A 20217-nucleotide genomic window follows, 5' to 3' on the forward strand; every position below is an offset into this window, starting at 1 on the left:
CAAAATTGCAAGGTCACAACGAATTCTCAGGGATAATACTAGCTCCCCCTGCCCAGTCTTCAGTACATCCTCCCAGGCCAACCAACCAACAGAGAACATCCCTCTTCCACCTTTACCCCCCCCCCCAACTTACGAAATAGAGGCTCCTTTTACACTGCCAGATTTTCGGCGAATGTTGGGCCGTTTTGCTGGCAAGCTGCGAGCGTTTTGGACACACAGAGCCGGATTGGCGAGTTAATCCAAGGAGCCCAATTTTCCACCTAATAGGGTAGACATATTGGTGGAACCTTTTTAGTTTAAACAGACTGAGGCGGCCTTCCGCAACGGGAGGGGCTGTTGATGACTTGTGGGAGGAGCTGTTGATGACGCCGCACATGCAAGCCACTGGCGGTGGATAAACAGGAAACAGCTGATAGCAGGAATTAGCGAGCAGCTAGTAGCAAGAGGGAAACACAAACCTGACAGACACTGTAAAGATGAGCAACTGGGGAGTCAAGGAATTGCGCACCCTCCTTGTCCTCGCAAACGAAGAGGCCATTAACTGTCAGATGACGGGGACGGTGAAGAACGGGCCGACTTATGAGAGAATCGCTGAAGGACTGACCAGCCGCGGCTTCCCTCCCACGTCACTGTTTACGTCACACGCTGAGCTACACGTTTTGTTACTTGCTCACGCCCCCCATTGCCCCGAAAAAGATGCATTCTGTATAAACAAAAGTAGGTAGGCGGCATTTTGCTGCACTCCCCGATTTTGTTTTTATACTGCCAATGCTGAAAAAAGACTGATTGGGCTTTCCTGCAAATTTGCACAACTCCTATCTAAAAAGGGCTACAGATAGGCAGCTACGCCTGGCTTGTCCTCTGATAAGATCTTGGCTAGATGCTAACCCTAACATAACAACACTAACAACACAGGTTTGAAACCTTGTGGACATGTCAACAAGGTTAAACACTTGATTTACATCAGTCTTTTTATCTCCTGAATAAATTCATTTGCAAAATGTTGAAACATTCCTTTAAAGCTGAAACGTCCCTATCAGGGCTCCACGTCAGCAAACACGCACATGCGGACGTTCACCTGGTCTCTTTCACCTGCATGAACGTGGAAGGAAACAACTTTTCCTCATGTCAGTGTCTCAAACTCCAAACAGAAAGCCAGTGAGGTGTGTGTTGTGTGTGTGCTGCTCCTGTGTCCAAACCCCAAACAGGACGGCGACGTGTGTGTGGTCAAAATCACCACAGGATACCAAACCACTCCCGTCCTTTATGCTTCCTGTCTGACACCCAACACACAGACATCGCTGCAAACAAAAGCAGCATCTCCTGTCCAAATCCAAACCCAGAATAACTAAAAACAGCCCCTCCCTATTTTCCTCCTGACACAATGTTCAGAGCCTGAAAGGGAAAACAGTTTCTATCCAGGAATATGAATCCTGATGCACTGCATTATGAATAATGGCTCATATGACAGGATGGAGATGAATCTGGCAAATTTTGTCTCTTTATTTAAATTTTGCTCGTATTAAAACCACACACAGGAGTGACAGCAGGACACAGTGATGCAGAAACAAAATGACAAGATCCTGCACATTAACTGCTCTCTGGTATTCTCAGAGTTCATCAGGGTTTTAACAGCTGGAGGGGGGAAGAGTTTCTCACCGTGAAGACGTCATCGTCGCCGAGCTCCGCCTCATTCTGCAGGGTCGATGAGGACGTGGTCGACCCTGGAGGACACACAGGAGAATCAGAATGACAGGAAGTGACACAACTTCTTGTATTTCATCAGCTGCCTTTCACTCCGACTGCCAGGTTCAGATGTCAGTTTAGGTCGGTGCAGAACGCCAATGCTGCTACACTCTCTGCAACACATCCCCAGTAAATGCTTTGCAACAAGACAGTCTGCTACAAGGAAATAAGCCTTCTTGCTGTCTTGTCTAAGCATCAGTTTCATGTAGAGCAGATCTGACGTTCACTTCTTTCGCTGCCTGCCACTGTCTCTTTATCTGCCACTTTTACAGCTGCAACATTACAGTGAAATTTTGAGTGTCCAACACCTAATTTCCTGCATTCTGGTGAATTTGTATGCACCAATTTGCATCAGTTTATGGTGTTAATGTCTTTAATTTAATCAAAAATGGTCCTCTGCTACTCTTATGTTTTCACTGGGGAGGGGGGACATGCCCTCTGCGTCCCATCTGAAATCTACACCTATAATAGTGTGTGTGTGTGTGTGTGTGTGTGTGTGTGTGTGCACAGGCTGTTCTCACAAATTTTTTTGTATGCTTTCCTACAAAAAGCTGTGCCCCTAAATTCATACATATCCCACTTATTTTGGAAGGCTGCGATCACGTGACCAATGCGCTGACAGCAGTAGACAAGGAAGATCTCCTCAGCACTTGTACGGAGGTAGGTTTAGGCGGATGGGTCACATAAAAACAGACTTTCCCCTGCTGTCATTTGATAAAATCTGTGTGACCTTTGAGTCATTTTAAGGTACGTCCTCACAGCGTTTCTTTCCCTAAACCTGACCTACGTCACTGTACGTTAAGAACATGACATCATTCCTGGGGCGCAAATTCGTAGAATATCCTGAGCTGTTGTGCATGTATTTCTTTGCAGCTTGTCGTAAGAACCGTTCTATGAGATTACGTTGGTGTGCACCTCTTTTTATTGATGGTTATGGGTTAAAATTTGGATAATTGCGGCTGTCAATCAAAACTCATATGGTTCTATATCCAATAGCGTTGCTCTCATAGAGCAGCTACGATGTGTCTTTCTGTTGTACCTTTTCTCTGTGCGCCAAAGTGGCGGATGACCTTACAATTTTACATGCCACTGCCAACAATTTACACACATGCAGGTGCTAATTTTAGACCCTGATACAGGGAAAGGTTCAGGATGTGTTTAGCCTAGCTTAGCACAAAGACTGGAAGCAGCGGGAAACAGTTAGCCTATAGCACCATTAAACCGAAAAAATCACCCTCCTGCCAACGACTCCAAAGCTGACTGACTGACATGTTGCATCTTGTTTGCTGACAAGCTAACACAACTTCACAGTGCGGATTTAATTTGTATGGCATGATTAATTAACTGGCTAAATCCTCTTGACTGGCTATTCCTCTCCAAGCACTGAGATTACTCATCATGTGAAGTTATTCTGTTGTTTGTACAGTGTTTTTAAATGAGTGGTTCCCATCTGGTGGGTCGCGGGTCCATTCTGAAAGGGGCGCAAATGACTCGCAAACGTATCATGTTTTTTAAGAGTCTTTATTTTGAAGTCAAGTAAATTTCTAACACAGAGGTTTTATTGTAAAGTGCTGTTTCCTGCTGTACTGTGAGTAACAGACAGCCACTTGACACAGACAGCAAAGTAGCCCGACGACATGGCCAACACAAGTATGATGCTAAAGATATCAAACTGTGTGGACCTTGAACTAACGACTAAGGAAAAGTCTGAACCCCATGGCTGGAGCAGTTTTAAATGAACATGATGATGTGGCTCTTAAAAAGTACCTCAATACTTTGCTGTAAGAAGGAAGGAAAGTCCCTTCGTCCCAAATGCACTTAAGTCCCTTTTTGGGGACTTCAGAGCATTTATCTTCGGAGTTCTTCGAGCCGTTCAGTGAGTGATCAGTGCGTACCTTCTGTCAGGTCCTCCAGGGCTTTCCTCACCCCACGGTCGAAGGCTCTGGCGTCGGCCGGGCTCTGGAAGGTCAGACCACACTTTCTGTTGTCCACCTTCCAGTGGTGGAAGGTCGGCGTGGCCTTCGTGTAGACCAGATCCTTCTTTAGGAAACACTCCAGAATCACCTGGATAAATAAATCACATCCCACAAACAAGGTGAGAAGACGTGAATTATAAAGACAGAGACCAGTAAAGTAGAAATTCTGCCCTACACGTCTCTGAATAACTGCTGAATGCATGCGACATGAAAAGTGCACAGACTGCTGAGGGGGATATGGTGGAAAAGAACAATAATGTGGAAATCTGTAAATCCACAGATAGTCCTTAGTACGTTGAATCAATAAACTTTTAGAGCACCTTGAACAGCTTGGTTACTTAAACACTACCTTATATGTACACATTTTACGATGAAATGAAGAGAGGAAGGAGCCGTCTACAGAACTGCATCAAGAGGAAATCCAAATAAAGAATCCTCCTCAAACTGTTTGATTGACTGGTGAGTTCTGCAGAAATATTGGGATGCAAAAACAGGCTCTTTATTGACGTGAACTGCAGCTGCACCCACCTGCTTGTCTTTGAGGCGTTCTCCGTGGATCAGGAAGGTGTTGCGCCCCAGCAGTTCACTCGGCAGCAGCCTGCACACGCCCACTCTGCTCAGGCAGCCGTCCTGCGCCAACCAGCCGCCGCTCGAATCGTCTCTGGTCATCACCACCGCTTTGACGCGCACAATGTAGCTGTCACTGCAACACACCAGAGAGACAGAGATACATCAGTTAGCATGGTGACCAGCTGTGGAGGAGGTGCGGTGAGCTGAAGGACAACACAGCTGACACCAAACTGATACCAAATCTACATGACTGACGGTTCCACCTTCAGTGAAAGCTCGAAACAGCAGCACAGTATGATAATTATCACAGAGCAAGCTTTGATCCAGACACAAAATATGGTCAAGACAAACAACAGTCATTTGTTGTGCAGGGCAGAATGTAAGAACGTTTCTCAGAGATCTCAGGTGCAAAATACAGAAATAAATATCATAACATAAGTAGCAGTGTGTTTTCTGAATCGTTCTGTTTTTGTTACCTTAGAATGAGCCGTTAATATCTACATAGGGAGCAGGTCCTCGTCTACGGATGTTGCACCATCATTTTCCCACAGTAGTCGGTAGTAACGGAACACAAGATAGGGCCATTTGCGTTTTTCACATTGACCGTTGTAGGTACCAGCCCCTCAACGACATGAGCATCAGAGAAACACCGTTTTGTTTTATGTGAACTGCTTTATTCAGTGTTTTCACCAGTTTAAATCAGCTGCTCTGTTTGTTTTGGAGAGGAAGAGACCTCTGTGGATAATTCAGCTCTCTGTAAAAGCCTCCTGAACAATGAACACTGAAGGAATTCCAACCAGGAGAAGTTTCAGCTGGTTGCAATCCTCAGTCCTCTCCACTAGATGCCACTAAATATCCCTAAATCTGACACACTGCTCCTTTAAATACATGTTTAAATGTCCATATTTACTTCCCAGCACTGGAGACAGAACCCTGGTGTTGACAGAGAAACACGTTTGAATCTGTGAGCTAGGAATCTAAATCTGTGTGTTTATAGTTGTCTTAAAAATGGAAGTCAAACTTTTTCTGATCAAGACTTTTGACATCTCTCAAGCAGCTCAGTAATGGTGATTTTGGTATCTAAAAACAGTGACATGAGTAGGACATGATTGAGAAACCTTGCATTTGAACACGCCCCAGGAACCACCTTCCCTGTGGTCACTTGCAGTATTGCAGCGAAATAAATCTCCTGTGGTCCAAAAAGCATTTTGCCCATAGACCACCATTAAAAGAGACGTCTGTAAAACTGCTGACAGGACGCCTTTAACTGCAAACAAGGTCAATTATAACTCTTTCTATTATGAACTTTTGATCCATGGATGTTTTATATCTTTAAAACTTTCCTAGCGCTGGGAAAAGTCTTTAAAAAAAATCTGTGACATCATCACAATGTGAAGTCTACTGCTGCTTTCCAATTAATTTGAAGTTGGAGGTCCGGAAATGACATCACAAACCAATAAGTTAACCAATAAGCCAGGTTAGCCAATGTTAGCAATACCTTAGCAACACCATAGCAACACGTCCACTGACAGAATCTGGACAGGATTGTGTGTGCGACTGTTATCATGTGACTCAAATTAGACACATCTGCTACTGATCAGTATATTACAACAGTACTACTGTTGATGCACAGAGCAGCCATATTGGATTTTGAGGTTAGGGTCGGTGAGGTTCCTCCAACATTCCAAGTCAGAAATCCGACTTCAGGATGTGTTCCAGTCAAAATTTCCATCTGGGAACATACAGATTTCGTCTTCGCAGTGCAAATCATAGATGTATAATAAAACCTACATACGTGACGTCAAGATAGTGCCTATTGAATCCAAACAAAGTTTCAAGCTTTTTTTTCCAGGGTATGCAGCCCACTGATTATGCACAATAGTGTTTCTGCTGCATAAGTGCCAGGCGAGCAATTCTTACTGGACTGAATGGGCGCCATCTTGAGGCCCAGTATCCAGACCTAATAATATAGCCATGGATTAGACTGACCAGTGAGGAGCGAGGTCATGTCTGTGGTGCTGTCCAATGAGAACATGCTGCACTGTTAATGACACCAGCAGCAGAATCTGCAGCCGGGTGGCCTCGTCCTTCAGGTTCTTTACTGAGCGTAGCATTACTCACCTGTGATCACACACACACTCACACACACTCACACACAGGTAACCAAAACAAACCCTGTCCATCGTCGGAGCTGCTGGCAGAGACTCAAAGAGGCCAAAGCACGTCCAGGAAAAATTACAACAAAAAACACCCCAAACAAACAAACAAACAAACAAAAGAATAATAAAGGTTTGGATTTAAAAATAAAAAAATAAAAAACAAAAACACTCTCCCTCCGTCTTGCCTTTTGTACTCCGACATCTCTCGTACATCCTGTTTCCACGGTCACAGTGTCACGGCGGTCTCCGTTGACGATGGGCTGTCGAGCTGTGCTGCCGCGCGCCGCCGATGCCACATCCTAACGGGCCTCACACACACACACACAAACACACACACACTGCTTCCCTCCGCTGTGTGATTCAGCCTGCCTGTCAAACAGATGGTGCTTGTGTGTGTGTGTGTGTGTGTGTGTGTGTGTAGCATGAGTCATCACTGCATTTGCCGGCAGCGTGCAGTGACACACACACACACACACACACACACACAGGAGGGACTATATACTGGAGTTTGGTTCCAAAATGAGAGATCCTCCATTTGCAAACAGTGACACCTTCACTTACAAAATGACTGATGATGTGAAATTTCTTTTCGAGGCTGCAGTCAGATTTTTAGGACACTCATCAGTTGATGGGTTCGTCCCTCCAACACACTGACCCAGACGGAGATCATCTCTGCAACTACTGGCTATAAAAACTGTGGATCATTTCAGTTCTAATACATCTGGGGTCTTTGTACTTTAGTCCATCATTCCTGTCCTTCAGTATTCAAGGTTCGGTGAGGTAGGGCTCCTCGATTATGGAAAAAATCATAATCAGGATTATTTTGGTCAAAATTGAAATCACGATTATCCGGCGCACGTGATGACTTTTGTTGTTTACACCGCGGCATGTCATTTCTGTCTCTACATGGTCGCGCCTTTACAATCCTCCTCTGCTCTCTGTATCATACACAGTGATGGCACACACACACACGCACACACACACACACACACACACACACACACACACACAGACCAACCTCTCCCGCTCTCCTGCTGCCATTTTTCTGCATGCTGTTTTTGAAATCTTCCGCGATCACCTGCCCCTCGCACAACATCTCCAGGCATCGGTGACCAAAAATCGTTTACACTCGATTTCATTAATTTTGAAATCGTCTGACCTCAAAATCGTAATCGCGATCACCAGACGAGTAATTGCACAGCCTTACGGTGAGGTGAATTCAAACTTCAAGTACAGTGAGTTTCGGAGGTGGAAAGTCATAAGCACCTTTAATGCTGCTTGTTCAAAGTGGGAATTCACACCGCTATCCCGCCTTCTTTAACAAAAGGTAGGATCATGGAATTGGGGGAATAGGATCATTTTGCCTATGAGCCAGCAGCTGAGAAAGTAGCAACGCCCAGACGACGTCTGTGTGAAAGGGACAGCCGGCAGGACAGGACCGTGGACGGGACGGTATGGACGTGATGTTTTGCAAGCTTATCTCATAAATTGTTTGGATATTTTCTTTAAGTAAAGCCACCAAATTCATACATATCCAACATAATCATGAGCCAGTGACCTACGTGTTGTGGAAGTCTGCCATCACCTGACCAAAGCGCTTACTGGAGTAAACATGAAAGCGGTCCCGAGCGGTCCGGTAAGGAGATAGGTGGGGTGGTGGATGGGTCACAAAACACACAACGTTCCCTCAGTCTTTTTAAGGCACATCCTCACCATGTTTCTTTTCCTAAACCTAACCTCCGTAACTTTATGTTAATTATGTAACCTTACATAGAGGACGTAACGTCATTCATGGGGCACTAATTCATAACATATGATGTCATTTAAACTGTTGTGTGAGGATACATCATGTTTCTGCAAAAAAAAAGCAGCTAATAGCAGTTAGCAGCTAAATCAAGGAAGAGAATGAAAAGTGAAAATGCCGGCACATTGGGGAAACAATGAGGTCCAGGAGCTCCTTACCCTCCGAGCAGAGAACGAGTTCAGCCGCCACATAACAGAAAAGGTCAATGATTGTTTTGCCATGGTATCTCATTGTTGTCACACTGGAGGCCGACGCTGTTGTGTTAATGTCACAGCCGTCAAGCTGCTTTTGCTTCTGTAATGCTGGCATGCTGTCTAAAATCACACATCAGAGCAGGATGAAGCCGCTGTTGTTTGGTTCTGTGGGCTGAAGGGAGACACGAGTGGACACCAACAGGCATGAGTTCCCCCTCGAGGACACAAGGTGAAGACAAGACCAAAATATTTCAATCTGAATGACAATTACACGCAGATTCAACTAAACAAGGCTGTTGTCACAATTTTTTCGTACGTTTTCCTCTGAAAAGCGGTGCACCCAAATGTGTACATATCCCACATATTTTGAAAGGCTGCGATCACGTGACCAACGTGCTGACGGCAGTGAACAAGGAATCCCAAATGTTTGTAAGTGTCATGATCCTGGGTTTATTCTGTTATCCTATGGACTTTGTTTTGGGGTTTTTCTATTTGTGTTTCATGTTATTCATTCATGTTTAGTCTGCTTCCTGTTTTATTTTGTAGATTCTCTCCTCATGTGTCATGTCTGGTTTCACTTCTGTCTTTGTGTGTTTTCCCGCCTGTTTTCTGCCACACCTGTCTCGTTAGTCCTTCCCTGTTCCCAGTCTTCCCTTCACACCTGTTCTGTATTAGTCTTGTCTGCTCCACCCTTGTTGTAATCCAATCTCCATTTCCCTCCTTTAGCCTGTGTCCACCTGCTCCAGCTGTGTCTCGTCCTTGTGATCAGTTTTCTGTGTGTATATACCTGTATTTCACTTTGTTCCTTGCCAGTTCGTCTGTTGTTCATCCTGGTTTCAGTTCGTCTTTGTTGAGCCTGTGTCCGTCCTGCATTCATCCCTGTTCATCGCGTTTTTCACGGTTGGTTTTCAGTTTGGTTTTTGTTCTGCTTTCATTTGGATTTTGAGTTGCCTGCCGTAACTGGATGTTTTCAACCTGCTACATTAAAGCTTGCCTTTTGTTAAAGACTCAAACTGTCTGTGGTCTGCATTTAGGTCCTCCTCTGAACTGACACGGGACAGTAAGGAGGCAGGTTACAGTGGTGGATGGAAAAAAAACAGACTTTGCCTGGACTTTCCACTGGAGTCATGTGTTAAGAACACTGAGTCATTTTAGGGTACGTCTTCACCGTGTTTCTTTTCCTCCGTAACTTTATGTTAATTATGTAACTGTACTTTAAGGACATAATTTCATTCGTGGGTAGGGTTGGGTATTGTTTTTTTTTTTTCCGATACTGGTGCCAAACCGATACTTTTAAAACGGTTCCGGTGCCTGAACTGATACCTCAAAATATTTTTTATGGAGGTTCAAAAGTGGCACAAATGGTCCACCTTTCAGAAGTGTGTGAGTGTTTTGTATAACAGTTTTAAATTATAATAAAAACAATGTTTTTATTTATCTATTGCTGAGGCAAATTAGAAATACCTAGAAATAAATAGGTATATGAACTCTATTAACAGTTTTAAAATATAAAAGCGCGCACATGTGAACGCGGGGCCCAGAGAGGCAGTTAGAGCTACAGGCTACAATGAGCTAGCTCCACTGTATTTGATAACATTGTTGAATGTAAACAGAAGTGATGCCCAGCAGTGCTTAGCGTGTCTTTAAATAATAATATACACTCAACAAATGAATGAATGATTCTGTTACATGTAACATCCAATAGAGGGAGACACAGCATTAAAAAAGCACCGAAAGGAGGCACCGTAATGTGCATTTTGTTTCGGTCTGGTGGGTATCGGTTGTATAGGTGCCAGTTCCATATAAGCACCGACTTTCGGTACCCAACCCTGTTCGTGGGGCGCAAATTCGTAGGATATCATACAAACTGTTCTATGAGAATATGTTGAGTAAACACAGAGAGACAGGAGGAAAATAAGAGAAACAACTGAGGTTCCTGCAAAGTTTTGAGATCACAGTCTGAGATGTCAGACAATCACATATGAGCCAGGTCTCTGTGCAAATATGGCACAAATTTGAACAATTTTCAAAATATCTGCAACAGAAAATGAAAATGTATGCTTGTTTATATCCTCTGCCGCAACACAAGTATTAGGAGTGCATTCATGGAAATAAATTGTAGGTTTTAAGGCAATTAAAAATAAATACGCTCGACCAACTGTCCAAAACAAAAAGATATTAAATTTGCAATGATGAAGGGTGCTTTCACACCTGTAGTCGGCTCATTTGGTCACACCAGAGAGAAAAAATAATATATTGTTAGATTTTAGTTTTGGTTTGGTTCCTGTTTACACTGATTTTTCACTCCAAGAGGAGTGAACATGAAGTTCTACTGACTGACAGGTAACTCGTTGATGGGACAGCTGTAATGTTTGTCATCCTGCATCGTCAGGACTCGTGGGGAAATCAAATTCTGGTGTTTATGCAGCAGCACTTTTATGCTTTTAAAGTGTTTGTAATTAGGGTTGTCACGATACTAAAATTTCAAACTCGATATTGATACCCAGGAAAATATTCAATACTCGATAACATTTTCGATACAGCAGCAAATAATTAAGAGGCATGTCATTTTTTAAATAAAGATCAGAACAGTAACATCAATGATAACAACAAAAAAAATCCCCCCAATATAAATAACAACCAGAAACAAGATCTGTCCATACAAATGTATTTATCTACAGCCCTGTTTATTTTCTGTGCTTCTGGTGAATTGGCACCATATTTTCGTTGCTGATCAAATAGAGTTGGTAGTTTAGGCTCAGGATGCTCCTGTTTCTACCTCACTATGTGATCAGAGAACCAGGGGTTACGGGAGAAACCAAACGTTTTTTCAGCTTCAATCTGTGACTTTACAGTTAACATAACTTTTCAGACACACATTATTGTGTTGTCCTGTTAAACTAACACTGTCTATTAATGTTACAGACGGGCACGACTGATAAAGTTTTCTGCTTAGCTCCCACATTAATGTTAGAAGTTATATTTTAGTTTGATGCTGGCGACACCAGCTGCTCAGCTGCTAGTGAGGGGAGGGGCTGTACCTGCCGTCTGCAGCGTGCTGTGTTCACTTCACTAAATATTTCCAAAGAGCACTTTTTCCTTTATCATTTTTGACCAAAACTGGCTGCTCTGATCCTCCTGCAGCCGTGCTGGCCATATTACAGCAACAGAAATGTGTGCATGCATGCACAGCGACGACAACAAGCCGGGTTGCAGCGAGGGCTCTGTGCCTGCCAGACGCTGCCTGCACAGCGCATGTCTGTCAGACCCGTTGTGCGCACCCGACAGGCGCTGAGGTGGCGTGCACTGTTAGTATCGATACTTTTGTAAATTAGTATTGTATCCGGATACAGCGTTTGAGTATCGATACCTTTGACAACCCAAGTTTGTATTTATGTTATTTGGTTTCAGAAAGAGCTCGTAGAGAAAGAACTGATTGTAAACATTATTAGGAGGCTGTTACTGCAAATCAATGGCATCTTTTGAATAATGACGACCAGAAACAGGATGAAAAGAAGGCGTCTTGCTCAGTAATGACTCAGGGCTCCATACTGTGGGGTCACTGTTACACACTTTGTAATGGACTTACAGATAACAAACAGACGTCAGATACAATCATGACGGTTTTAACAGCTTTTAAATCAGGGAAAATACCCTCACTGACGTGCATATGTGTTACCATGGTTACAAGTATGCATTAGCATTAAAAGGATCAATAAATAGATCGCAGACAGATTTCACAATCAGCAGATGGATTTATTATCGGCGTAACTGTTGCTCAAACTACATATCTGCTGTCATATAATCCTGTGGTTGGTTAGTTTCCTTTCACAAACGAACCGCACCAGAGTCCATTTGGCAGCGGCCCGAGACACACCTTTTTGGGCAGTCTCGGTTTGGTTGTTTCGTCCGCATCAGGGTTCGATTGACAGCTTTCACACCAGCCCAAACGAACCGTACTAACTGTGCAAATGGAGCTGAGTTCGTTTCAACCAAACCAAACAGGTCAGGTGTAAAAGCATCCTTAAAAGCACCAAACTGTCAGATTAGAGAATCTGGAGGAACCACAGGAATTTGTTTAAATTGTCTGCTGAATGATTTAGCGTCGACTCTTTTCAGCACTAAATACAACACAAGCAACTTTAAAACATGTCATAAAAGATGCAGCGACGTTCCAGTCAGCATCCGCACATTTGTCGGAATGACTCCAGTATGATGTCTCTGTCATCTTATCCCAGTGTAATGTAGCTGTGTGTGTGTTATATTATATTATATCACACACACACACACACACACACACACACACACACACACCACATCCCCCTGAAGGTCTTTCCAGGTTAGAAAATGTAGGTTGAATGTTAGTGGGAGATCTGCTCTTATCAGGAGTGTGTGTGTGTGTGTGTGTGTGTGTGTGTGTGTGTGTGTGTGTGTGTGTGTGTGTGTGTACCAGGTGTCTCAGTGCTGTCAGGCTCATAAAGAGAAGGTCAAAGGTTTATGATGTACAACGCCCACCTCCACCCGGGCAGGTGTGGTGATGTCATCCATCCATCTCCTCATGTTTTCCTCTCACAGCTCATCAGGACTGACTCACACACAGACTCTGATTACCATCACTGTTACGGCTGCTTGTAAAAATCTTCTCAAACTCAGTGACTGCCTGAAGGCCTGTCACCATGACTACTTTTCTCGGACAATATATTGTCCCAGAAATAATTGCAATAAATGCTATTTTCATTCTGAGACCCTTTTGTGCCACTGATGACAATATAATAGCGTAATAATGCATGTTCACCCTTTCAAAGAGCAATGAACTTTCAATATTCAGACACTGGAATATGGAAACAATATTTAACATATTTTTAAAAAGTAATGAACACCTGTTACATATAGTGCATTTAACATTATAGTACTTTAATGGGAGTTTTAGACTTAATAAAGTAGAATTACCGCCCCACAGTTGTTCACATCTTCACACCAGTTAAGTCGCACTTAAAGGCGGCAGAGGGTGAGAACAAAACTGCATATTTATTTTTAAGAATAAAACAAAGTAAAAAGATGTGCAGTAAATGTGTAATATTCTAACATCTAAATCACTATTATCAAGCTGCTGTTGCTTTTATTTTGAAAGTCAGTGACACAAGTGTAACCTTTGACCCCGTGGTCACACTGGTCACCGACGTGGAGGACTTCAGTGGTGAAACTTTGCAGCCTGAGGATGAGGTGGCAGCCTACATGGAGTTCAAGACACCCAAGGAGGATCCTTTGGAGGTCTGATGGTGGTGGAAGGTTGGGGGCGGTGGAGCATTGAGCTCAGCCAGTGAACGAGACGTCTCCTTTGCTGGATTTCTAATTCAAGAACGGAGAGCCTGGCTTAATGTGAGGGACTGGAGCCTGTGTGTGTTTAATCACCGATGCAGGTGGGTGTAGCCAGGGTTCGAACTATAAACTGAAAAAAATAACGCAGTTCATGCCCACACAGCGATGGGACTTACAAATTGACACAGCCAGAGCGGACAATTTTCCAATATTGCCGTATCCCGACATCTACAATTACTTGATCAACTCTCCCTCGTCCTACTCCGGAGATTCCCTGAAAGCCTACAAGAGCCTGGAGGGGTACAAATGGATACAATCTGGCAGCCTTACGTATAACGGTAATAAAATAATGTAAGTAATTTTCTTATCGCACGCTTGTTTTGCGCTGCTCATTGAGTGAGCAACATCCTTTTACTAGCTCCGCAAAATCCACGACATAACTCAAAGGTCAAACTTGCCTTTAATAAAAATTAAACGGTTAGAAATCGCAGTAAAAGCATGTAAAATAAACATTAAAGTTAATGAGCGTCGGATTCTGTATCTGATAAGAAGTGATCACTACACAAGTGGAATCCGTTGCCTGTGGGCTCCCACCGCTGCATTTTCTTCTGCTCGCTTCGTGCACGTTTCATGGCAGTAATCCACCTCCGCCGTCTTTCGGGATGTTTCGGGATTCGATGAAACGCTCTCCCCTTCACGTATCGACTGTTCTGACACCCAAGGGCACAACAGCTGTCCACCATGTTCACTTTTATATGAATACAGCCCGAAGAAGAGACGAGTTAGCTGTTAGCTGGCCTATGCTTGGCAGTCAGTTGAACAGCACACTTTCCTGCCAATATGGCTGTGTTTTAATTTTGACTGCTGCATGCCGGGATTGCGTGATGTCAGCTACCGGAGCTCTATTTCACCATATCTACAGCACATAAAACAACACAGATAGGCTATAGGCCTACAGCGCCCCATGGTGTCTTGCCGCCGTAATTGCAACCAAAGGCCTGTCATTCACGGGAGATATTGTCGTTCTTTTGGAAAATATGTCCTTATTTTGGACTAGTTATTTATCTCGCTAACGTAAATAATACTCATTACATTGAAAAACACATAATTTGTGATAAAACAGTGGTTGTTAATGTTTTGTTAGAGACCCCCACAGATGTATGGCTTGACAGCTTTCATGGGAGCTAATGCCCACTTTATGGAAGCCCAGCTCCCACTGGCTCCCACATAGTTCGAACCCTGGGTGTAGCTTTTCCTTAGACATAATGACGGTCAACGGGTCGCTTCTGTTACTGAGCTTTACAGGTATGAGTGGGTACGTTTTCAGAAATGGACCCGTACTGGACTCTGACAGGGATATTTCACACACATCTTCATTCAGAAATATCTACAGGTCTGCCCGACGGCAGACCTGTAGATATCAAATGACAAGTCTATAAAGTAATATAGTTAGAGGCCTAACTGTTGGACCATCAGACTTGGGCAAACTCCAGTAGTAACAGAAAAGTAAAAGGTTCTGTAATCAGGAAGACAGAATGAAGATAAATTAAAAGTGTTTCAGGACACACAGAGCGTACAGTCAGCCTTCTGTTTCTGCTGCTTTACAGTAACTCCTCTGTCCATTAGACACGAGCTTGTTTTTCCGTCAGTGCTTTATCACTGATGATTCCTCACACTGACCGTCTGAGCAGAGAAAGTAGCTGACTAACAGTCTCGGATCAGAGCTGTGCTGGGAATTCAAGGAAATGAACCTGTGAGTTGTGACAAGACAGTTTTTCTCTCCTTTAACCTGCAACCCAACTGACATCACAGTGAAGATGTCCATGTGTCTTAATAAAAGAAGGGACTGGAGACTGATCCAGAAGGAAATTCCAGCATATGTATAAAATTAAATGTCTTTTTTGTCACTGTATGGATGTAATATTATGGGTTGTGTGAACTCAGCATGGACAGTGATTTACATGATCTTGATCAGAATAATTTAACCCATAAATGAGACCCAACATTCAACTAACTTTGGGCTGTTACGCTCTCAGGATGTGATACCAAAGTTTGCGGCTTTTGCAGGATTTGTCCCCGGGTTCATTGTAAACTCTGACTTATCCATGTGACTGTTAAGAAGCAGAAACATAACTTCTTTCTTCATGTGCAACATGTTAGTCTGGAGGTTTAAACTGGTGTCCTCTCACAGAGTTGGTGATTCAAACTAAACTTTCATCTCTGTCAGAGAAAACTGATCTGAGTTCAGTTCTTTATTAATTGTCCACACAACACAGAGACCAGGGTTGATTACCAGCAGTTACTATGTTCGATTACACACGGCCGTTCTCAGTTTTTCATGTCTGACAGTGCACCACCAACAATTTCATCGCATCTCAGCTCGTCAACAAAAATGGAACATAGATTTGTCTTAGTTTTTATTATCAAGATCTATTTTTAGTAGGGGTGCACTGAAATGAAAATTTGTAGCCGAAGCCGAATAAAATTAAACGCTTGGCCGAATACCGAGAACCGAATACCGTTGTTTAGTTTTTCATTGGCCCAAGTTTAAATCCATTTCTATAAGCCTTGTTTAATCACCGTTATTTTTTTGTCAATATAATTTTACAGTGTTGTCTATGAGAAATAATTAACTGCAATTCAAATGCATTTTGCATAAATAAAATAAAAATCAACCAGCTACCCTCCTCCCCTGACAAGTAAAGAACAGTCCCTTCATAAGTAAAGAACAGTCCCTAAAGTGCGGTGAGGTTTGTGGACCGTTACCTGCCACAAAGAGAGAAATGTGAACGGCTCGTTTCTCCTCTGACACGTCACATACCTGTGTGCCGCCACGGCTCAGCTGTCCAGGTACTTTTGGGCAGTCATGACGCCAAGAAGAGGATATTATTGGAGCCGGACTTCTCCGTCGCCGGTAAGCCTTATCTTGCACCGTGGAGCAGTATGGCCGCCGTATTTGATTCGCCTTTCGTTTCTGCTGCTGGTTGAAATCTGTACTCGCACAACGTGCTGAATGATTTATTTTGCTCGCACAAAACTATTTTTAGTCGCAAATGTGAGTGCGGTGACGGACGGAGTAAAATATCACCACATTGCTGACATTTTACTCCATCCGTCACCGCATGCTGTTTGATTGCGCCACACGCCACTATTATTCGGCCTTGCTTTTAACTTATTCCACTGAATACCGAATGTGTGTTTTTTCCAATATTTGGCCGAATATATTCAGTTACCGAATATTCGGTGCATCCCTCATTTTTAGCTCTTCATTGTCTTGTTTCGTCATGGATAAAAGGTTGTTGATGAAAGATGTTCATTTCTGTCAACGACATTAACACTGGTTGACGATCATGAAAATTAGAGCAATCATGGATTAAAACACAAACGTGTTATAGACCTGCAATGTTCTAAAAGTCAACAACAAAGTAATTCAAACCTAATTCATACAGTGTTAGCATTAAGAACACTAAGAGACAGTGTCTCACAGAGTACTAACCCCACAGCAGGGACTTTTTAGGGGAGCCAGGAACTAAATTCAACCCCTGGTTCCCCCAATTAAAAAGGCTCTCGAGTCCCTAAAATAGTTTCCTTGGTTCCTCAAGTGGAAACAGGCTCCACACAGTTATTCATGGAGGCCCTCAGTTTGGCCCACAGACCGCCGGTTGGACCTCGCTGCCCTCAAACAGCCCCGTCCTTAGAGGACACGGTAATGAAATGGCTGCTTAGAGCACTTAAACAACAGTGTGTGGATGCACTTAAACAAACAGTGACACACACACACACACACACACACACACCTGTGGGAGCTGACCAGAGATGCAGATAATAGTCTCTGGTGGTCTGTTTGCTCCATCATCATGAAAGACAAACACACACACACAGTACATAACTACACACAGTGCTCCCACAGGAACACACATGTTGTCAATCACACACACACACACACACACACACACACACACACACACACACACGTCATGACATCACCATCATCAGTGTAGAAAATGTAGTTTCTCGGAGGTCTGGATCAGCAGAGAACAGCAGCAGATGGTGTTTGGCTTGTTCTCTGCCAAACTTCTCAGAGACTTCCCTCCCTCACTCGCCGATCACAAAGACAGCCACTGTACTTCCACCAAGTCGACCCAAACAACAACAACAACAGCAGCAGCAGAGACGCCCTCGCTGACCTTCAGCTGGGTTTGTTTCCATGTTTTAGAGGGTTTTTTTGTCACCGGATGTGTGAAACGTGAGCGGCGGTGAATCTGCAGAGCGTGCGACACAATCGAGTCGACCCAAAAGGAAATCCATCTTCCATTAGTCGCGTCACGTTGCCGGTCGGACGCCGGCCATTGCTGCATCCGAAACTCAACTTCCAAACACCTGCTGCTCCAGGTGAAGGTGGAGTTCAAAGTTCAGCAGCCAGCTCTGTTATGGCACAAACCTCAGAGGAGTTTGGATCAGTGATCAGAGAGTGTTGCTAAAATAATCCCAGGAAGTGATTTGGTGGTTTCTGGGTCACAACGTGTAAATATTGATTGAAAAGAAAGAGTTTTAGACACAACAGCAGCATTTCAATCACTGTATTTCAACCCATAGTTATTACCTGCTTTACGCTGTTTATGTGTGGTCAATATGCAACAAACAAGTATATAAATATTCCAGTTTGGCATGCAAAACACCAAATCATAATGCTCCTTTTAACTTCTCACCCAGAGAGAAATAGTTCATTTATAGTGTGTACGGACTGTAAAATAAATGCTTTGTGGAAACTGACTAAAATGTGACAAATTTGAACATTTGTTTTTCATTTGATTTACACTACATGTATAGAAGAGATCGATTTAAATCACATTCATAAACAGCTTCGATACACTCCTTTGTTATACGAGAGCAATGACACAAAACTCTCTTCAATAATGGGGCAGTTAAATGATTATAATTTTGTCTTTATCTCTTATTCTGGTCAATTGGAGATTCGGTAATCTTATGTCTTTGTCTTCTGCTTTTTGCAAACTTTCATCGCTGTTTCTTCAACATAACTGAGCGCTGCTCCTCATGTTCCTGCCTCTTCGGTTTGTTCCCTCTACATTAATTTTACAACCTCTTGTATCTGGCAGATCAGTAAACAAAAACTGACTATCTCACAAACAAACACCCTGAATGCATCACACCAGCGTAAGATTCACAAACACTTTAAACCTGGAGTGTCTGCGTGCCTGTTTGGCAAAAGACTAACCTGCTCTTTACTCCTCACAGTAGCCCGAAAGAGTCCAACACCTGTAAGACCTTGTTCTGGGCTGATTTTACACAACTATAAGGTGCAGGGCATCGACCTTATACCTGCTTTGACCTGCTGCCTCTGTCTTCTGAGTTTCTACCTATAAATCAGGGCTCAACAAAAAGTCTTCTCACTTTCAGTTGGTTGAGTGTCACATCATTTTTTCGACTTTGTGTAGTTTTAAAATCATTTCTTCAAAGATCTGAGGATGTTTATTGGCTCGTCATGTCAGTTTGTGGTGTAGATGCAAAGAGTGACAGATAACTCATCAGACAGGACTGACCTACAGTTTCTCTTTATCTGTTATCAATAAGTTGATCACTATACAGCTGAGATCAAAATGCTGAATGTTATGTCATTGTATTTTAACTCAAGTTTACTTTAAAGGTCCAGTGTGTAGGATTTAGTAGCATGTAGTGGTGAGTAGGGATGTCACGATTATAGATTTTCTTGGTACGATTATTGTCAGAGAAATAATCATGCTTTTACGATTATCACGATTATGCATTAATAAATTTCACACTATAAATGTGTAAAATCACATGAACACTCCTTATAGATCTTTAAATTTCATTTATTTCCATGCCAACATAACAAAAATAATATAGCAACAAAGAAAAGTAACCGAAAAGTACAAGATTTAATGACAATAATCCCATCGGAATTAAACAAAAATCACCTCTGTGTTAAACATCCACAGCAGGAGGTCCAGCACCTAGTCCAAGTTTTTTCTAGGATGTGCGCGTCTTTTTGTTCTCTTTAAATTACAATTACACAAATAAATTGAGAGCATATCTCGTGCAGTGCTAATAATAAATGAAACAGACATAGTGCTGGAAGGACAAGTCCAACATTTACTCAACACAGATGGGAGGAAGCAAAAGGAGGTAACACTAATACTAAATGTTCACTGACTGAGGACCTTGAGAAGACATTACGTATATCTTCCATTGCACACTGACTGAAACAGTCTGACGACTAAAAAAATGATTTGACCTCACGCTGTGTGCACACAAACTGCAAAACTATCCATCAAAAAAGTTTCTGAGACGTGCCTTAGCTTGTCACGTTGCACTGCAAGCCCAACTCGTATTATACCACCACACCATTAATTGCAAATGACACGCTAACATATAATTTTTAATTCAATGTTACATTAGATAAATTGAGA

The 20217-nt window shown here is 42.9% G+C and overlaps 1 protein-coding gene across 1 annotated transcript in view; it reads right to left on the minus strand.

Moving 5' to 3' along the window:
- spred2a (sprouty related EVH1 domain containing 2a) overlaps positions 1 to 20217 on the minus strand; it is a 36287-nt gene that overhangs the window by 7112 nt on the left and 8958 nt on the right. The window contains exons 2-4 of the mRNA XM_033623173.2: positions 4251 to 4425; positions 3642 to 3810; positions 1660 to 1724 (exon numbers count right to left, since the gene is read on the minus strand). Coding sequence (XP_033479064.1) covers positions 1660 to 1724; positions 3642 to 3810; positions 4251 to 4425 — 409 coding nt within the window. The remainder of the gene's footprint in view (positions 1 to 1659; positions 1725 to 3641; positions 3811 to 4250; positions 4426 to 20217) is intronic.

Source organism: Epinephelus lanceolatus, chromosome 3, assembly GCF_041903045.1.
Source record: "Epinephelus lanceolatus isolate andai-2023 chromosome 3, ASM4190304v1, whole genome shotgun sequence".
NCBI lineage: Eukaryota > Metazoa > Chordata > Actinopteri > Perciformes > Serranidae > Epinephelus > Epinephelus lanceolatus.